Source organism: Vulpes vulpes, chromosome 6, assembly GCF_048418805.1.
Source record: "Vulpes vulpes isolate BD-2025 chromosome 6, VulVul3, whole genome shotgun sequence".
Taxonomy (NCBI): domain Eukaryota; kingdom Metazoa; phylum Chordata; class Mammalia; order Carnivora; family Canidae; genus Vulpes; species Vulpes vulpes.
The window spans coordinates 99,874,809-99,891,603 of NC_132785.1; the positions used below are offsets into that span (position 1 = coordinate 99,874,809).

The window sequence follows — 16,795 nt, forward strand, 5'->3', positions numbered from 1 at the left end:
TGGATTTTAAGGATCCATTCTATGATTATAAATTTATTATTTTTCTTTTAGTTAAGCCTTTACCTCATTTGCACATCAACAGAAATAGTATTGAGGAAATGGAAACATGGACACCAGCAGGAACCAAAGAACTAGGGGCCCAGGAAAAAGATTGAACCAGCAGACCTCAAAGAAGGGGAACTGTTGACTGATTCCAAACAAATGGAGAATTGCAGCTGCCACATGTAGTTCCCAGCGTGGAATATGAAGACAGAACGGAGGGCTGGGGTTTAGGAGTTATTGCAGGTTGGCTAATAGAAGGCCCTGTATGTGCCGCCAGCAATTTCCAGTCTGGATTAAATCAGCAGACTCCGTTACTGGGGACTGTGGACTGGGAATGTGGAATTGCAGATTGAACTTAGGCTAAAGACTGGGGCTAGACCGACTAATAACCCCAGACTGGAAAGCTAGTCAGAAGGGGAGCTCCACCCACAGGACCTCACCAGCAGCCCTCAGAAGTGGCAAGGGATCCCTGGGTGGCGCAGCGGTTTGGCGCCTGCCTTTGGCCCAGGGCGCGATCCTGGAGACCCGGGATCGAATCCCACATCGGGCTCCCGGAGCATGGAGCCTGCTTCTCCCTCCGCCTGTGTCTCTGCCTCTCTCTCTCTCTCTGTGACTATCATAAATAAATAAAAAAAAAATTAAAAAAAAAAAAAAAAAAGACCATGAACTCAAAAGGGTTTGCAAGGTACCACACCTGTTTCTTGTTATCTCCAGATGCCACCACAAGTTTGCTTTGGATCCTGATGCTCCACCTAATCTGTTAAAAACCAAAATTCAGGGGATTCCTGGGTGGCTCAGTGGTTTAGTGCCTGCCTTTGGTCCAGGGTGTGATCCTGGAGTCCCGGGATCAAGTCCCACATTGGGCTCCCTGCATGGAGCCTGCTTCTCCCTCTGCCTGTGTCTCTGCCTCTCTCTCTCAGTCTGTGTCTCTCATGAATAAATAAATAAAATATTTTTAAAAAATAAAAATAAATAAAAACCAAAATTCAACTGAATAAATTTGAAGATCTAATTGGTTTTATTAAACAATTCATTAATTGGGCAGCATTCCATCTGGCAAGTAGAAAGGAGCATCAAAGGGCTACAGAAAGGCAAAAGTTTTCAAAGGCACTCAGAAAAAAAGGTTTATTGTGGGTGAGGTCACTTTTCCCATGGTCACATCCATCGAGAGGGCCCATGTGACAGGGTTACCTTATTGGCACTGACCAGAAAATTCTTGACTGGTTAGGATTACCTTTCTGGGGGAGATTGAAAGTGCAGTTAGGATAGGTATTGAGCCCCAGCTTGGTGACCTAGCATAAGTTACTTTATTTTGGGCCTGTGGTTTTCTTTTTAACACTGTTATTGATTTTTTTAATCCCTTCTCCTCTTGATGGACAACTGAGCTATTTCTAGATTTTGGATATTAACTGCTGTAAATGTTACATTCCTGTAGAAGTCTTTTTATGAGCATATGTTTTCATTTCTGTTGAGGAAGAGCCTAAAAGTGGAATTGTTGGATCATAGGGTGGGTGTATGCTGAGTTTTATAAGAAACTGCTTTCCTTTTCCAGAGTGGTTGTATATTTTATACCCTTACTTGCATTGTATAATAAGAGTTCTGGTTGCTCTACATCCTCACCAACATTTGGTGTTGTTGGTTTTTTCAACTTTAGTCACTCTGCCGGTAGTTGTGGGTGGTATTGTTAAGGAAAAAGTTATTTGTGACACTTGTTTTAAAGGAAGTCTCTATTCAGGACTTTATTACTACAATGACGTTTGCAGTAGGGGAGAAAGATTGGGCTCAACTCTGAATATGATAAAGGGAAAGGAGAATTTATAGCCAAGGAGCAAGGTAGAGGGATTGGTGGATAGAAACTTACTAAGATGAATGGTCAGGGGAAAGGAGGAATTCTGGCTAAACCAATTAGCAGGCTTCCTTCTAAAGGAGGCCAGGGTGATCAGATATCACTAGGGGATGGTGGAGGATCCTCAGTCAGATACTGAGGATGATCAGATATTAAGGATGGGGAATTCTGACTAACCCAATTTCGTAGGATTCTTGCTAAAACTGGGTAATGCAAACATGGCCATAGAAGTACAAAAGTCAAGGCCTGGTTGGGATATGAATGCATTGGCTGTGTGTCTGCATGTATTTTGATTTTTCAGAAATCTTTCTTATGTCTACATACAGTAGTCATGGTGAAATTTGGGTATTAAGTGTTTTGTTTTGATTTGATTCTTAATAATTCCCTCTAACGTTTTATTATAAAAAATATCAAATATACAGAACAATTGACAGCATCTGTTTACCTCCCACCTAATCTTTGTCCTTCATATAAACTGTTAAAGGATAAATTTTTTTTAAAATTTATGTATTTATTCATGAGAGACAGAGAGAGAGAGAGAGAGAGAGGCAGAGACACAGGCAGAGGGAGAAGCAGGCCCCATGCAGGGAGCCCGACATGATCCTGGGTCTCCTGGATCATGCCCTGGGGTGAAGGTGGCGCTAAACCGCTGAGCCACCCAGGCTGCCCCATGTTAAAGGATAAATTTTAAAAGAGGATAAAATCAAGACTCATACAAATATAAAATGACCACATCAAAGATTTTATTTAACTCATGGAACCAATAAGATAAGATAACTAGTTCAGAAGAGAACTCAAAGTGGCACACACATCCACAGTCAGGTAAGGAATGCTGAGGTGAATTTACAAATGCACGCAAAACTGGTCACTATACATATGGTGATCATTGATTTGCATTTTACCAGGTACCATATTCATATCTATGGGCAGTAATTATTTGCATTACTATAATTTTCTACAGATTAACTTCTACATCTGCAGAGTGTGAAACAGCCTAGTCAAGGACAAAGGAGGAGATAAGGCAATGGATCATCTAGCCAGGACATTATTTTTTTTCCTCTGTGTGTGTGTTTGTGTATATATACATGTGTACACACATGTATATACATATGACAAATATTTTTTCTGAACCTTTAATAATAATAAAGCATGCATCTCTAAAGGGTAACATTCTCCCACATAAAGACAATAATATCACACCTAAGAAAATAAAAAAAATAATTCTATAACATTATCTAATATCCCATTTAAAATTTTTAAATTTCCCCAATTGTCCCAAGATTCTTTCTCTCTTTCTGTGTGTGTGTGTGTGTGTGTGTGTCTGTGTGTACTTTGAACTAGTCCAAGTTACTTTTTTTCCAGGCTATTTAAGAATTTTGAAGAACAGGGTGCCTGGGTGGCTCAGTTAAGTGTCTGCCTTTGGCTTGGGTTATGATCCTAGTGTTCTGGCATTATGCATCATGTCGGCTCCCTGCCTAGCAGGGAATCTGCTTCTCCCTCTTCCTCTGCCCCTCCCCACTGCCCATTCTTTCTCTCTCTCCCTAATAAATAAATAAAATCTTAAAAAAAAAAAAGAATTTTGAAGAGCTAATCCCTTGGGACTAAATCTGGTGATTAGTCCTGGTGGCCTTTTGTATAACATTTCATATAGCAATGTTTCTGAAACAGATAAGATACTTTAGGCTGTCATCCTCCTCCCAAAAGGGTCCTATCACTTTCATTAACATGGTCATGAACCATGTGCCCTATATCCAAGGTAAATGAACCTATGGGCCCTTCACTATTTATGTAAAAGAAAGTTATCTCTTGTTATGGGGCTGTTAATCAGCCTTTGTATTGTACCCCATTGGCGACTGCCTTGCCTATTGAGGTTCTCATGCTGAAAGGAAAGATTGACTAGAATATAATAATCTGTTCCTTTGGGATGGAAAGGAAGCCTGGAAATCCAAGATAAAATGAGAGCTCAGGGAAAGTGGTCATGGTTTAGCATCTCTTTGTAGTATTGAAGCTGATTTTTTAAAAAAATTCTGATTTGAAAGCTATATAGTGTTCAGAGTTTTTATGACTGAGGTAACTTTGTTTTTTTAATACTTAATGTCAGTTTGCCTATATTTAAAGTGAGAATTTTGATAAATTTTTAAAAAGAAATTGTTATAGATCTTGCCTATAGATATCAAGCAGTTGTTATGACTACTTCCCTTAACTCTATCCCAAAGGTTAAATTTCTAAATCTGCTAATGTGTTAGAGGTCCCCAAGAGCACCCCTAGTTGATTTACTACAGGGATTCAGAGAACTCAGCATATAGCTGTACTCATGGTTATGATTTATTACCGCAAGAGGCTACAAAGCAAAATCAGCAAGTGGAAGGCTCACAGCGTGGTCTGGAGGAAACCAGACACAAGATTCCAAGACTCTTCTCCCAGTGGAGAAGTGTTCTCCCAGTGGAGAACATGCAAAGTGTTGTCTACCAGAGAAGCTTATTAGAGACTTGGTCATCATGGTTTTTACTGGAGGTTAGTTACATATGCACTTTCTGCCTAGCACTTCTCAAAATTCCAGACTCTGAGAAAAAAGTAGCTGTTCAGCATAAACAAGGTTGTTTATAGTTGTGGCACAGTGAGCCACTCATCAGTTCTTGGAATGGTGGGGACCCTCCCCAAATTCTGATTTCTAGATACCAGCCAGGGGTCAGCCATTCAAGCTAGCCTTTCTAAGGATAGCAGTCTCACACCTGCTTTGGTAACTCCTTTGTATACAACTAACTTTTTTCCATTCCTTCTGCTACACAAATTGGAGCAAAGAATGCTTGCGTCTTCTCAGTAACAAATTTACTCAGATTTTATATAACACTTGGCAGGCTATATGGGGAGAAGGGAAGGCGAAAAAGGAAGTTGCATGTTTTGGAGATTACTTTGATTCTTTTTTTCCCCAGACGAGTTCTTCTTAATTTTTATCTTAATCCATTATTATTTGTCAAAAAATTGCAGGTTTATTGGCAAGTATTAGTTTTAAAGTTGTACTCTAGAAACCATACTGTGTGCTCTAAGGTGATCTTTTTCTAAATATACCAGTTCCTAAAGACAACATACATAATGAGAGTAATTTTTTTTTTTTTAAAGATTCACTGATCCATTTTGAAAGAGAGTATGAACCAGGGGAGGGGCAGAGGGAAAAAGTCTCAAGCAGATACCTTGCTGAGTGGGGAGCCCGACATGGGCTAGATCCCATGACCCCAAGATCATGACCTGAGCTGAAACCAAGAGTCAGTTGCTCAACCAACTGAACCACCCAGGCATCCCATAGAATGGAAGTAAATTTTTGTAAATCATATATCTGATAATGGACTTGTATCTAGAATATATATGAAATTATTAAAATTTAGCAATAAAAAGACAATCCAATTTAAAAAAAAGGAACAAAGTATCTGAATAGACATTTCTCTAAAGAAAATATACAAATGGCCAGTAAGCCCATAGAAAATGCTTAACATCATTAACCATCAGGGAATTGCAGTCAAAACCACAGTGAAATATTGCTTCACACCCATGAGGTTGGATGTAATTACAACCACAGAGAGTAGCAAGTGTTGGTGAGGATGTAAATAAATTAGAATGCTCATACATTGCTGGTGAGAATGTAAAATGCTATGATTGCTTTGGGAAATAGTCGGATAGTCCCTCAAAGAGTTAAACATAGGGTTACCATATGATCTAGCAGTTCCACTCCTACATATATACCTATACCTAAGTAGAAAGGAAAACATATATCCATCTAAAAACTTATACAAGAATGTTCATAGCACACTTGATGGATGAGCACTGGGTATTATACTGTATGTTGGCAAATCGAACTTAAGTAAAAACAAAAAAAAAAAGAAAAAAAAAAAAGAATGTTCATAGCAACTTTATTCATAATAGCCCCAAAATGGGAACAACCCAAATGCCCATCAACTGATGAATAATAGATTAAAAAATGTGATGTGTCCATAAAATGAAATATTACTTGGCAATAAAAAGAAATGAAGTGGGGTGCCTGGGTGGCTCAGTCAGGTAAGCATCTGCCTTTGCTCAGGTCATGATCTCAGCGCCCTAGGATCAAGTCCTACATCAGGGGCAGCCCGGGTGGCTCAGCGGTTTGGCGACTGCCTTCCGCCCAGGGTGTGATCCTGGAGACCCAGGATCGAGTCCTACATCGGGCTCCCTGCGTGGAGCCTGCTTCTCCCTCTGCCTGTGTCTGTGCCTCTCTCTCTCTCTCTCTCTCTCTCTCTCTCATGAATAAATAAAGAAAATCTTAAAAAAAAAAAAGTCCTACATCAGGCTTCCTGATCAGCGAGGTGTCTGCTTCTCCCTCTCCCATTGCCCCTGCTTGTGTTCTATCTCCCCTCTCAAATAAATAAATAAAATCTTAAAAAAAAAGAAGTGATAGTGTATATACACAACATGGAAAAAACTTGAAAACATTATGCCAAGTGAAAGAAGATAGTCATAAAGACTGTATGTCGTGATTACATTTATATAAAATATCCAGGTTTAGGCAAATCTATAAAGATAGAAAGTCAGTGAGTAGTTGACAGGGGCTAAGAGGATGGAGAGTTGGGCATGACTGCTAAGGGGTGCAGGATTTCTTTTGGGGGCAGTAAAAATGTTCTGAATATTGATTGTGGTGATGGATGCATAACTCTGTACTAAAAGCCATTAAATCATACACTTTAAATGGATGTATTAGGGACGCCTGGGTGGCTCAGCGGTTGAGTGTCTGTCTTTGGCCTAGGGTGTGATCCTGGGGTCACAGGATCAAGTCCCACATCGGGCTCCCTGCATGGAGCCTGTTTCTCTCTCTGCCTATGTCTCTGCCTCTCCCTCTGTGTCTCTCATGGATAAATAAATAGAATCTTAAAAAAAAAAAAAAAAAAAGGATGTATTGAATGGTGTGTGCATGATATCTCAATGAAGTTCTTAGAAAAATATACCAGTTCTTTAGATAAAGAGAATTGTTATTTGTCCATTTTTATGAACAGCTGACCCATAACACTTAGGTGTTTTTTAGAATTCATAACTTAGATTTTCAATGAGTCTATTACTAACTGCATTAGAATATTGCTTGTTCATTCTGCAGAAAAGTGATTAAGAAATATGAAGAGAAATGATACTGTGTTGGGAATATTTTAAGCACTTTCTGCTTTATGTCTGTTAGGTATCCTACTTTAGTGGCAAAACTCCATTTTCTTTACCTAGTACTTGGCTGCTTATGTTGTCTGACGGGGAGCTTGAAGGTGGGTGTCCTCATGAAGGAGTTATTTTCTGGACCCTTTTCTCTCTAAGGATCTCGGTGTCAGAATTCTAAGGAGGTGATGGGCTCATCTATTAGCCTTGGAATATTATTAAGTCATGTGGATTTGAATCGATTTGTATTTGGGGAAAGGAAGTGAATTTTCCTCCCACTTGGTTTCGTTCCATTCAGAATTCGTCAATTCCCTTAACTCTTTAGTATATTATAGGCAAACCTTTATTGCGTGATCTCATTGACGTATGTTTCTTAAAGATTTTTCTGTCCCTTTCAGCATGCAGCTAAGAAAGGCGTCACTGAGAAATGCAGTCTGTGTTCCATTTAGGCTGGTGGTTTATGTTAGTCTTGAGAGTCTGGAAAGGAAAAGAATTATGAAGAATTGGGACAACTTCCGTATTCCTCCTGAGTCAGATCCTTACAGTGACTTCAGTCTGTTTTTTGAAGTATCATGAATTCTTAGCCAGATTATCCCTCAAATTCATGTTCAGAGGCAAATACCAAAGTATATCCTGAAACTGAGTGTAATTGAATTTTAGATTGGCTGCCATTTTAGATGATTCACATCATGGCTTCTCTCATCATCACAAATAATTCTTGCACACGTGTCAAGGGCCTAGATGTTCTAGTTCAGTAGGTGATTCAGAAATAGAGAATACATTTGAAATTCCCAGAGAGGACATCATTATGTATCTTGAAATCTCAACAAGGATATGCCTCACTACAAAGAACAGGGATGCCAGTGAAGGAGAAACCCTGTATCCTGTTAACTAACCCACTTCTACATTGCTGTATCCTTTCTTTTTAGAAGCTGAACTGTATGACCACGTGGTAGGTCTTCAGAGAAAACAGGTGATCTGGATTTTTTTGTGATCTGACTCTCTGAGATCCTTCATGTTATGGGACTGTGGAGTCTTGTGTGTGACAAAGGATCAATGACCAAATAGATGTGCTATTTCTTTGATGTTTCAATAACTGATGTTCTTGTAAATCCCTTAAGGACTTTTAATACCATTCAGTCCGTATTTAAATGTTTCAGTCTGACAATAGGAAGTACGATCCTTAGCAGGAATTAATTGTGTATTTATGAATGGCCAGTTAAGTGAACACCTAAACAACTTCATAGAGCAGGCAAGAATGACTCTCTCAAGCAGAATGCCTCGCCTGTTCCCCAAATAACTCCCCAGTGTACCAAACCCTGGAACCGCCATTAGTTTAGATATGTGGATGGTTTACTGGAGAAGTCATTTATAATGCCATCATGGTTCTCTCTGTTTCATTTGTCTTGAGCCTGTCATCCTGCAGAGCCCCTGAATCCGGTCTCACAGTCCCATGAAGTACAAAACCACACCAAGCAACTGTAGCCAATGAGCATTTGTGGTGACAGGAAGAATAAGTTGACAGGGGACTCATCTGTATTTGTTTTCTCTCTCCCATCTCCTACATTCTTACCAGGCAAAAGTAGAAGAAAAGATCCAAGACGTCTTCAGTTCTTACAAGTTCAACCACCTTGTTCCAAGGTAAGCTGTGGTTAGGTGTTGGAGGGGGTCTAGGAGATACCACCTCCCGTGCCAGCCTTTTCTTTGTTCCTCCTTGAGCCTCTTCAGCCTCAGGGGATAAGTCTGGCTGTGAGATGGGTTTCTTGACCTGGTGGCTGCCTGGTAAGCTCACGAGCCCAACTCTTTCCTCTATTGGAAAGCTGTTTGGAGGAGGTGCTCTTCTCGAACTGAACCATCGAGTGTTACATGGGGATACTCTTCAAGGCCTGAACTCTGAAGTCTGAGGATGGGGAGAGGACATTTATGTTTCAGTAACCTGCTGCTCTGGTGTTCAGATTAGAATTCTCAAGGTTTTCTTGTCATAGTACACTTTGAAACAGTTGTAGAGTCCAGGGGGTGGCAAAGGATGGATTCTTTTGATGTATATTATGATTTGACTGGGAAGATGGGACGAGTTTGAGCTTCTCCCAGCCCGGCTCTTATTGGTAATTATGGAGCCACTCCCAAGGATGAAGTTTCCAAGGAGAAAATACAGTGCCTTTTGTTTTTCTTGGCACTTAGCAAGTTGAAGTTTTCTAAGCAATTCAATGTCAGGAATTCCAAAAAGGGGATTATAAGCAGAAACTTATTACTTAGGTTGAACCTTTGTTTTTTCTTGTTGCTAGTTTATATCACGCTAGGATTTCATGAGGTTCTTTCATCCCTGTTAGCATGTCTCTCCCAGTGCCAAGCTGTTTCTCCAGAATCATCCTGTGTCATATTCCAGTCATCAGAACGGATTAGGAATCTGAAACTGTGTGTGATCATGGTTTTCTCTCAGTGATATAGCACTCTGCCTTGACCACCTCTGAACAAAGGGCAGTAGGGCTGCTGGCTGACTCACTCTGGCTGGGAAGCAGGGGGCCTGAGCCATGGGCACCCTGCTTCAGAGACCAAATGGAATAACTCCAGGCTGGTCAGGCTGTGGGTACTTTGACTTACTGGAACGTCATGCATGGTTCTAGCCTGAGTTTACTTTGTGTCTTTTTTTACCACCATCATATTTTGCCACTATTTCCTTAACAAAGAAATTTTCTTCTGAAAATTCTGATTAGCCAAGGCAGAAAACAATTGGAAAAAGGGAAAGGGAGGCAGGAAGGTCATCTTCATTTTTCTTTCCTGGGGAAGGAAAGAGGGAAAATATCAACTAACTTGAGGATTCTTGCCCCAGACTGCTGAACTGAATCTCTGTATTAATTTAAAGCTTAGTCCTCAATAAATGAACTATTGCTCATCAGGAGCCACAGCTGGAGATTAGGAAATGAAGCTATTTGTTTCAACAGCTTGAGGCTGAAACTAACATAGCACTGTATGTCACCACTACTTAAATAACATTTTTACGAAATAGGTTTTTAAAAATATTTATTTATTTCCTTCCAAGTTTTTATTTGAACATAGTTCTTATCTTAGAATAATCTCCAAGATATATTAAGTGGGAAAAAATAAAGAGATATGTGTAAATATGTGTAGTCATCTGATATTTATGCTAAAGTTAAAGCAGAGTGTTTTTGCAAATAAGTGAAGCAACAACTGAGGGGGGCAGGTGGACACCAACTGTGCCCGGTAAAGGTGAGGCTTCTCCAGAGGTGGCAGGACTTGGTAGTGGTGAGGGGTGTGATTGCTTTAGGAGGGGCTTTGTGTCTAGCAGATGCATCCCCAGTGACTCACCTGATTGGGCTCTGAGTCACCATCTGCTGTCTGAGGCTCTGTGGACACTTGTTCCCTATGTTTCCAAAGGGATCTTTGATCATTTGACATTCCTTCTCACCCATCATCAGAATAGACCCTTGGACTTTTCTTTTATTCTTACTGAAATGTGAGGGAGAATGGGAGGTTATATAGTTTGGGAGGGAGAAGTGGAATTTTGGGAGTAGTGGTAGAGGACAATAAAATAATTAAATCCCCTGAATTCATTGGTCTAAGGTCAGGTGTGGGTAGAAAACAAAAATGTTTCACTTGGGTTTGGATCCTTCTGGAAGTGGCATCTATCAGGGCTCTGGGTTTGTTTCAGGAACTTGACATTTCCCATTTTATCATTGTTGCCTATGAAAATGAGTGTTTTGAAGAATGCTAATAAGCATCTCATTGTATCACAACATGCTAATTAGTATTAGAGATATTACACATTTTAGCAGAATGGCTAAGTGAATGGCTAATATAGATCAACATATGAATATAAGGCCCAAGCCAAACATCACCATCATAGAACAGACTCCGATGATAGAAGAATAAACCTGAAAATTTAGGAATATTTTAAATTATTATCACAATTTAAGTATTTAACATTTTAGAAGTCAAATTTTAAAAGTCTGACATAATGGAGCAACAAACCTTCATTTTTAGCTAAAGTGGATATCCAGATGTTAGCAATAAATCTAAACGACATGGTATGTTTGATTTTGAGATTATGATACAGTGTGATAGTATCGCATACACGCCTAGGACCATTGACCACACACAGGTCTGGGGATGCCAGGAATGATGCTGAGGGAGGCATTTGCCTGTTGAAACTGCCAGTGCCAGGGCTAATTACCAGATTTAGCTGAAATTCAAGGCTGAAGCTGAATGTCTGTACCTTCTACAATTATTCCCCATTCCAGAAATGGTTTCCCTCTCTAAGACCATGAAACCTGCATCCTATCCTGGAGTGGGATAGTCCCTCCTAAGGAGCTTTTTGGCCATGCTTTTAACAATCTTGTCAGTAGCTTGCTTTCCCATGAGAGTTAATTTTTCCTTCCCTGTGGTTATTCTCACTGTTCCACACACTTAGGAATTTACCCATTCCATTTATTACATTAGCTTTAGTAAGAAATCCGAGATGCATAAACTAAACATTCTCTCTCTCTCCCTTTCTCTCTCTCTTTCTCTCTCACACACACACACACATACTCACATGTCATTTTCCTCTTGGGATGCAGGGTGATCAAGGCTGACCCAGGCCTTGCGCCTACTGGGTTCTTAGTTTCAAGGAGGAGGTAGTTATTAAACAAAGGCAAATACATGGTTACCACTGGGATAAATGTCAAGGAAGCGAATGGGATGCTCTGAGAGAATAACAGGGAGGATGTAATTTAGGTTGGGAAATCAGGGAATGTGTCTTAGTCTATTCTGGCGGCTACAACGAATTACCATCCACTTGAGCACTGACACCTTGCATTCCCCGCTCCACTGCCCCACAGAGCCTGTTTGTTCTGCTTTACCTAATGGCATGGCTTTTAGGGCTGAATTGTTCAGGAAGAAAAGGGAAAGAACTCTAGCTTTTCTATTTGAACTCCTTACACAGAAAAGATTTTTGGACAGAAGTGAATTGAGAATAAGAGAATAGTAAGGGTATTAGTTTGTTAGGGCTACTACAACAAAATATCACAGACTAGGCGGCTTAAGCAAAAGAAATTTATTTCCTCACAGTATTGGAGGCTGGAAGTTCAAGATCAAGATGGCAGCAGGGTCAGTTTCTCCTGAGGTCTCTCTCCTTGGCTTGCAAATAGCTGCCTCTTCATTGTGTCCTCACATGGCCTTTCCTGTATGTACTCCTCCCTGGTGTCTCTTCCTTTTCTTATAAGGTCACCAGATCTTATTTAACCTTAAATACCTTTTAAAGACTGTCTCCAAAAATAAAAAAAAATAATGAAAAAAAAAAAAAGACTCTTGTCTCCAAATACAGTCACACTGGGGGTTAGGGATGGAAGGTATGAATTTTGGGTGACACAGTTCAGTCCATATCAATAAGATTCTCAGTACCCTTTCTGGCTGACCAAAAGACTCTGGATATATGTCCCTTCAATTTAAAAGAATCATAAGCCTCAGAGGAGAAGTTAAAGTTCAGTCAGCATAAAAGCCCTTGAAGCTCTACATAAACAAAGAAACCTTTTACAAGATTTTAGAATAACCCATGCACAGCAGCATTAGCGTGTGTGTGTGTTTATGATTAAGTGGGCAAAAATGAAAGAATAGTTTCCTTTGTGGAGATGGTCTCTGCAGAGAGTTCCTCTTCTCCTGCTTGTGACTAGTCTTCAGGCAACACTAGTTAGAGGAATTCATCAGTTTCCTGCCGGCAGGGCTGCTAGGGCCTGGCTGTGAGTGAGGCTCAGCTGGGAGGGCGCTGTGGGGGAGCCTACCATATGGACCAACCCGGAGCTGCATCAGGGGTGGCGGAGGCCACCTCAGGTTAGGTGTTTCTGGGCAGAGGCAGCAGGGATCTTTTAACCGCCCAAGGCAGAAAAGCATTTGCTTCTGAGCTCTTTTACTTTGTACTGACTAAAAAGCCCCTTGCTTGTTCAGAGAGAGGAGTCCTGAGAAGATTAGGAAAAGGTTTCTTCTCTGGGTTTCTTGCTTCTATTTTCCCAGCTAGAGGAAGGGTTTGCTTAGGTGCGTAATTGGGCCCTCTCAGAATTCTCAGTCCCATAGGAAGGGTCAGCCTGCGGCAGGCGGCTCTCCTCAGTGTGGAGGGCATGAGCATGCCTGAGGGCTGGTGGAGTAGACCCCTGAGCCAGTCTAGTCACCCCTCTCCTTGCCCTCCTGGAGTGAACCTGAGCTCCCCTGGAGGTTTGCCATTCATTTAAATTGAAGGGACATGTATCCAGGGAGAACAGTCTTGTCAGGCCTTCAGAAACTGGCCTTGTGTTTTTCTTTTATTCTTTCTTCTGTTCATGTGACTAATAGATGTTGAGAGCCTGCTCTGTGTGGGGCACAGATGTCAAGGCTATAGGCATGAGCTCTCCTCAGAGGGACAGGGCAGCGGAGTAGAGAGGCAGACTGACCAGCTCGTTGCAATAAGTGCACCCCTTGTCTTACCTGGTCTCTTTTGCTCGCATTGTACTTAGGATCACAAAACCTTATTTACACCCTTACCTGCCTTTCCTTTTTTATTTTTACTCACATTTCCAAATGAGGTGACTTGGTGTTCTCTTTTGTTTTCCCTTCTTTGCTCTATGGCTTAGCATCTCAAAGTATTTGGTGTATTCAAATTCCTTTGATGACTGTTTCTTTGATGGAAAAGAATTGACCTATGAAAACGCACACTGTGAATGGGTCCTGTACAAGTTAGAAGTCAGGACATCTGCCTCCAGATTCTGTACTTGTCCTCACCTGGCTTGGGTTTCTCAGCCTGCCCTCTTTGATGGTCTCATGGACCCTCCAGGTTCTCCTTGTTCTGCACTCGTGTCCTGGCCACTCTCTGCTTCTCAGCCTGTGCCAGCATGGTTTATGGGCTATTTGTCACCAGTTCCCTGGTCTCATTCGCTTTTCTGCTCTTCCCATCCTCCCAGTCCTTACCATGGCATCCCTAACCCTGCTTCTGCCCAGGGTCCAGTAAGATTTCCAAGAAGAAGTCATGTGACATTGCCTGCTGAGTGGCTTCAGCAGAAGTTATATTACAAGCTTTATCTGGGCCTTCACTACTGCTGTCTCCCCTTACTCATCTCTTGTAGACTCCCTAACACACTCACCCCAGTGACCAGTCTTCTCCCCTAACTCCTGAGAAACTCCAAGCAGTCTCACATGAGTTTTCTTCTTCCCCACCTCCAAGTCCTGTGTTTGTCTAACTTCATACTTCCTTTCATTATTTCAATCTTTGAGAATGGAGCATCCATCCTTATTGCCAGACTCATCCCCCCTACTGAACTCTCTACCCCAACCCTCCTGCCTCTTCTTTGAGGACCATCTTTGGTGGATTTCCTCTGGGATCTTGCATTTTCAGCATCTTTGCTCTCAAACATTTTTTTAACCTCTCCTCTGGCTGAACTACCTGCCTCCCCCTACTCCCATCCCCAGTCCCTCCTCAAGCTGCCAGTCTGTTGTCTTTCTTCCCTCACATACCTCACAGACATTCTTAGATTGTGGGTTTGATTTCCTGCCATTAGTCTTATCCACACCCTAATCTATTCAGCATGCTGCAGCTCTTGGGATCTAGAAAATGCAGATCTGTCCATGTCTTTCCTATGCCTAAAATACTTCAGTGACTCCCTTAAAAATTTTTTTTTACTCCCCCCCCCCCTTTTTTTTTTTGGTAACAGCTTTGAGATACAATTCGGATATCATACAATTCACCCATTTAAGTGTACAATACAGTGGTTTTTAGTACATGGACAGAGTTATGCAGCCATCACCACAGTTAATTTTAGAGCTTTTTCGTCACTGCACAGGGAAACCCTGTCCCCTTTAGCCATCACCCTCCCATTCCTCCATTCCTGCCCAGCCCCTGGCACCAGCTTCAGCTACTCTGTCTCTGTGGGCTTGTTTGCCTCTTCCAGACATTTCATATAAGTGGAATCATACAATACGTGGTCTTTCTGTGACAGCTTCTTTTACTGAGCGTAGACTTTCCAAGGGTCATCTGATGTTGGTAGCACAGTGCTCCTGATGCATTTACAAGTGCTGTATGATCTGATGCCTCTGTACCTCTGCAGTCTGATTTCTCACGGCTCTCTACCTTGTGCTTCTGTTCTGGCTGAACTCAACCTACACAAACATGCAGCGTTGCTTCCTGCCCAAAACACCTGCCCCATCCCCTTCTTTCTGGTTGGCTAACTCATGTCCTTTGGGTCTCCTCCATCCCTTGATGCAATGCTGTGCCCTTTGGGTAGTTTGTTCTGGTCCTCCATGCCTTTGTGTGTGCTGCCGGAGCCCACTACACTTTTCTCTCTGCTGAGGCCATACCTGCCATTAACTTGTCTGTGTCCATGTCTGGGCTGTAGCTCTAGGGAGCAGAGTCAGCATTCACTCCACTGGGGGCACTCAGCCTGCACAGAGTAGGCACTCAAAGTACTGACCCTTGGATCTCTTTGAAAGAGAAATTATGTCTGGCCTTCTCTTCTTCTCCTTTATCATCTGGAATGCGCCCTTACTGCTCCCTGAACTCTCTTGAAGGTCACCAGCCACTTTGTCATTTGTTCTCTTTTTGTCTTGTTATAGCGTTTAAGACTGTAAATACCTCCATGGAGTTCTCTTTTATTGTGCTTGTCACACAACATTGCCTTTGTCGTCCTCCTACTTCTACGACTTTCTTTAATTCTCTCCTCTAAGCCCTTAAGGATGGGTCTTCCCCCAGTTCAGCATTCAGACTTTTCTCTCTGCTTTGTCCTCTATTCCTGCAGCTTCATCTGTCACCTGTGTGATGATAAATGACTCGTGGTCTTTCTGTGTCACTTGGAGCCCTCTCCTGAGTCTGACGTGTTTTCAACAGTGCAACTGACATCCTCACCAAATACACTTCCCTGCCATACAGCCCACCTGCCCATGGGTCACCACGCTGATTTGAGCCCTACGTACTCTCAGTACTTCTGCCCTGGTGACTCTGAGCACCGCCTTACCCAGTCTTCCCACCTCACCTCTCTCCACACTTAGAGCTTTCGCTTGGTCCAGTTTGTAAATACATATTGAATATGCTGCTGCCAGATAATTTTTCTAAAGCATAGTTTTGGTCATTTTTTTTCTCAGCTCAAAACCTTCAGAATTTCACCTTACACCCATTAGAATGTCTAGAATCAAAAAGACAAGTAATAACAAGTGTTGGTGAGGATGGAGGGGGAAGGAACCCTCATGCACTGTTGGTAGGAATGCATACTGTTGCAGCCATTGTGCAATACAGTATGGAGGTTCTTTAAAAAATTAAAAATAGAAGTTCTGTATGATTCAGTAGTTCCACTGCCGAGTATTTACCCAAAGACAACAAAAACACTAATTCGAAAAGATACGTGCACCCCTGTGTTTATTGCCGCATTATTTAAATAGCCGCATTATTTACAATAGCCAATATATGGAAGCAACCTAAGTGTACATCAATAGATGAATGGACAAAGATGTGGTATATATAGAATGAAATATTACTCAAGCATAAGAAAGAATGAGATCTTGCCATTTGCACAACATGGGTGGACCTAGAGGACATTATGTGAAGTAAAATAAGTCAGAGAAAGACAAATACCATATGATTTCTCTTGTATAGAATCTAAAAAACAAATGAACAAACAAAAAGCAGAAACAGACCCATAAATACACAGAACAAACTGGTGGTTGCAGAGGGGAAGGGTAGAGGAAAAGGCAATATGGATGAAGGGAAGTGGGAGATGCAGGCTTCTAGTTTTG

The 16,795-nt window shown here is 41.5% G+C and overlaps 1 protein-coding gene across 2 annotated transcripts in view; it reads left to right on the forward strand.

Moving 5' to 3' along the window:
• FNTB (farnesyltransferase, CAAX box, subunit beta) overlaps positions 1 to 16,795 on the forward strand; it is a 65,272-nt gene that overhangs the window by 7,002 nt on the left and 41,475 nt on the right. For both annotated transcript variants that reach the window (XM_026008380.2, XM_026008381.2), the window contains exon 2: positions 8,628 to 8,692. In XM_026008380.2, the coding sequence (XP_025864165.1) occupies positions 8,628 to 8,692 (65 nt within the window). The remainder of the gene's footprint in view (positions 1 to 8,627; positions 8,693 to 16,795) is intronic.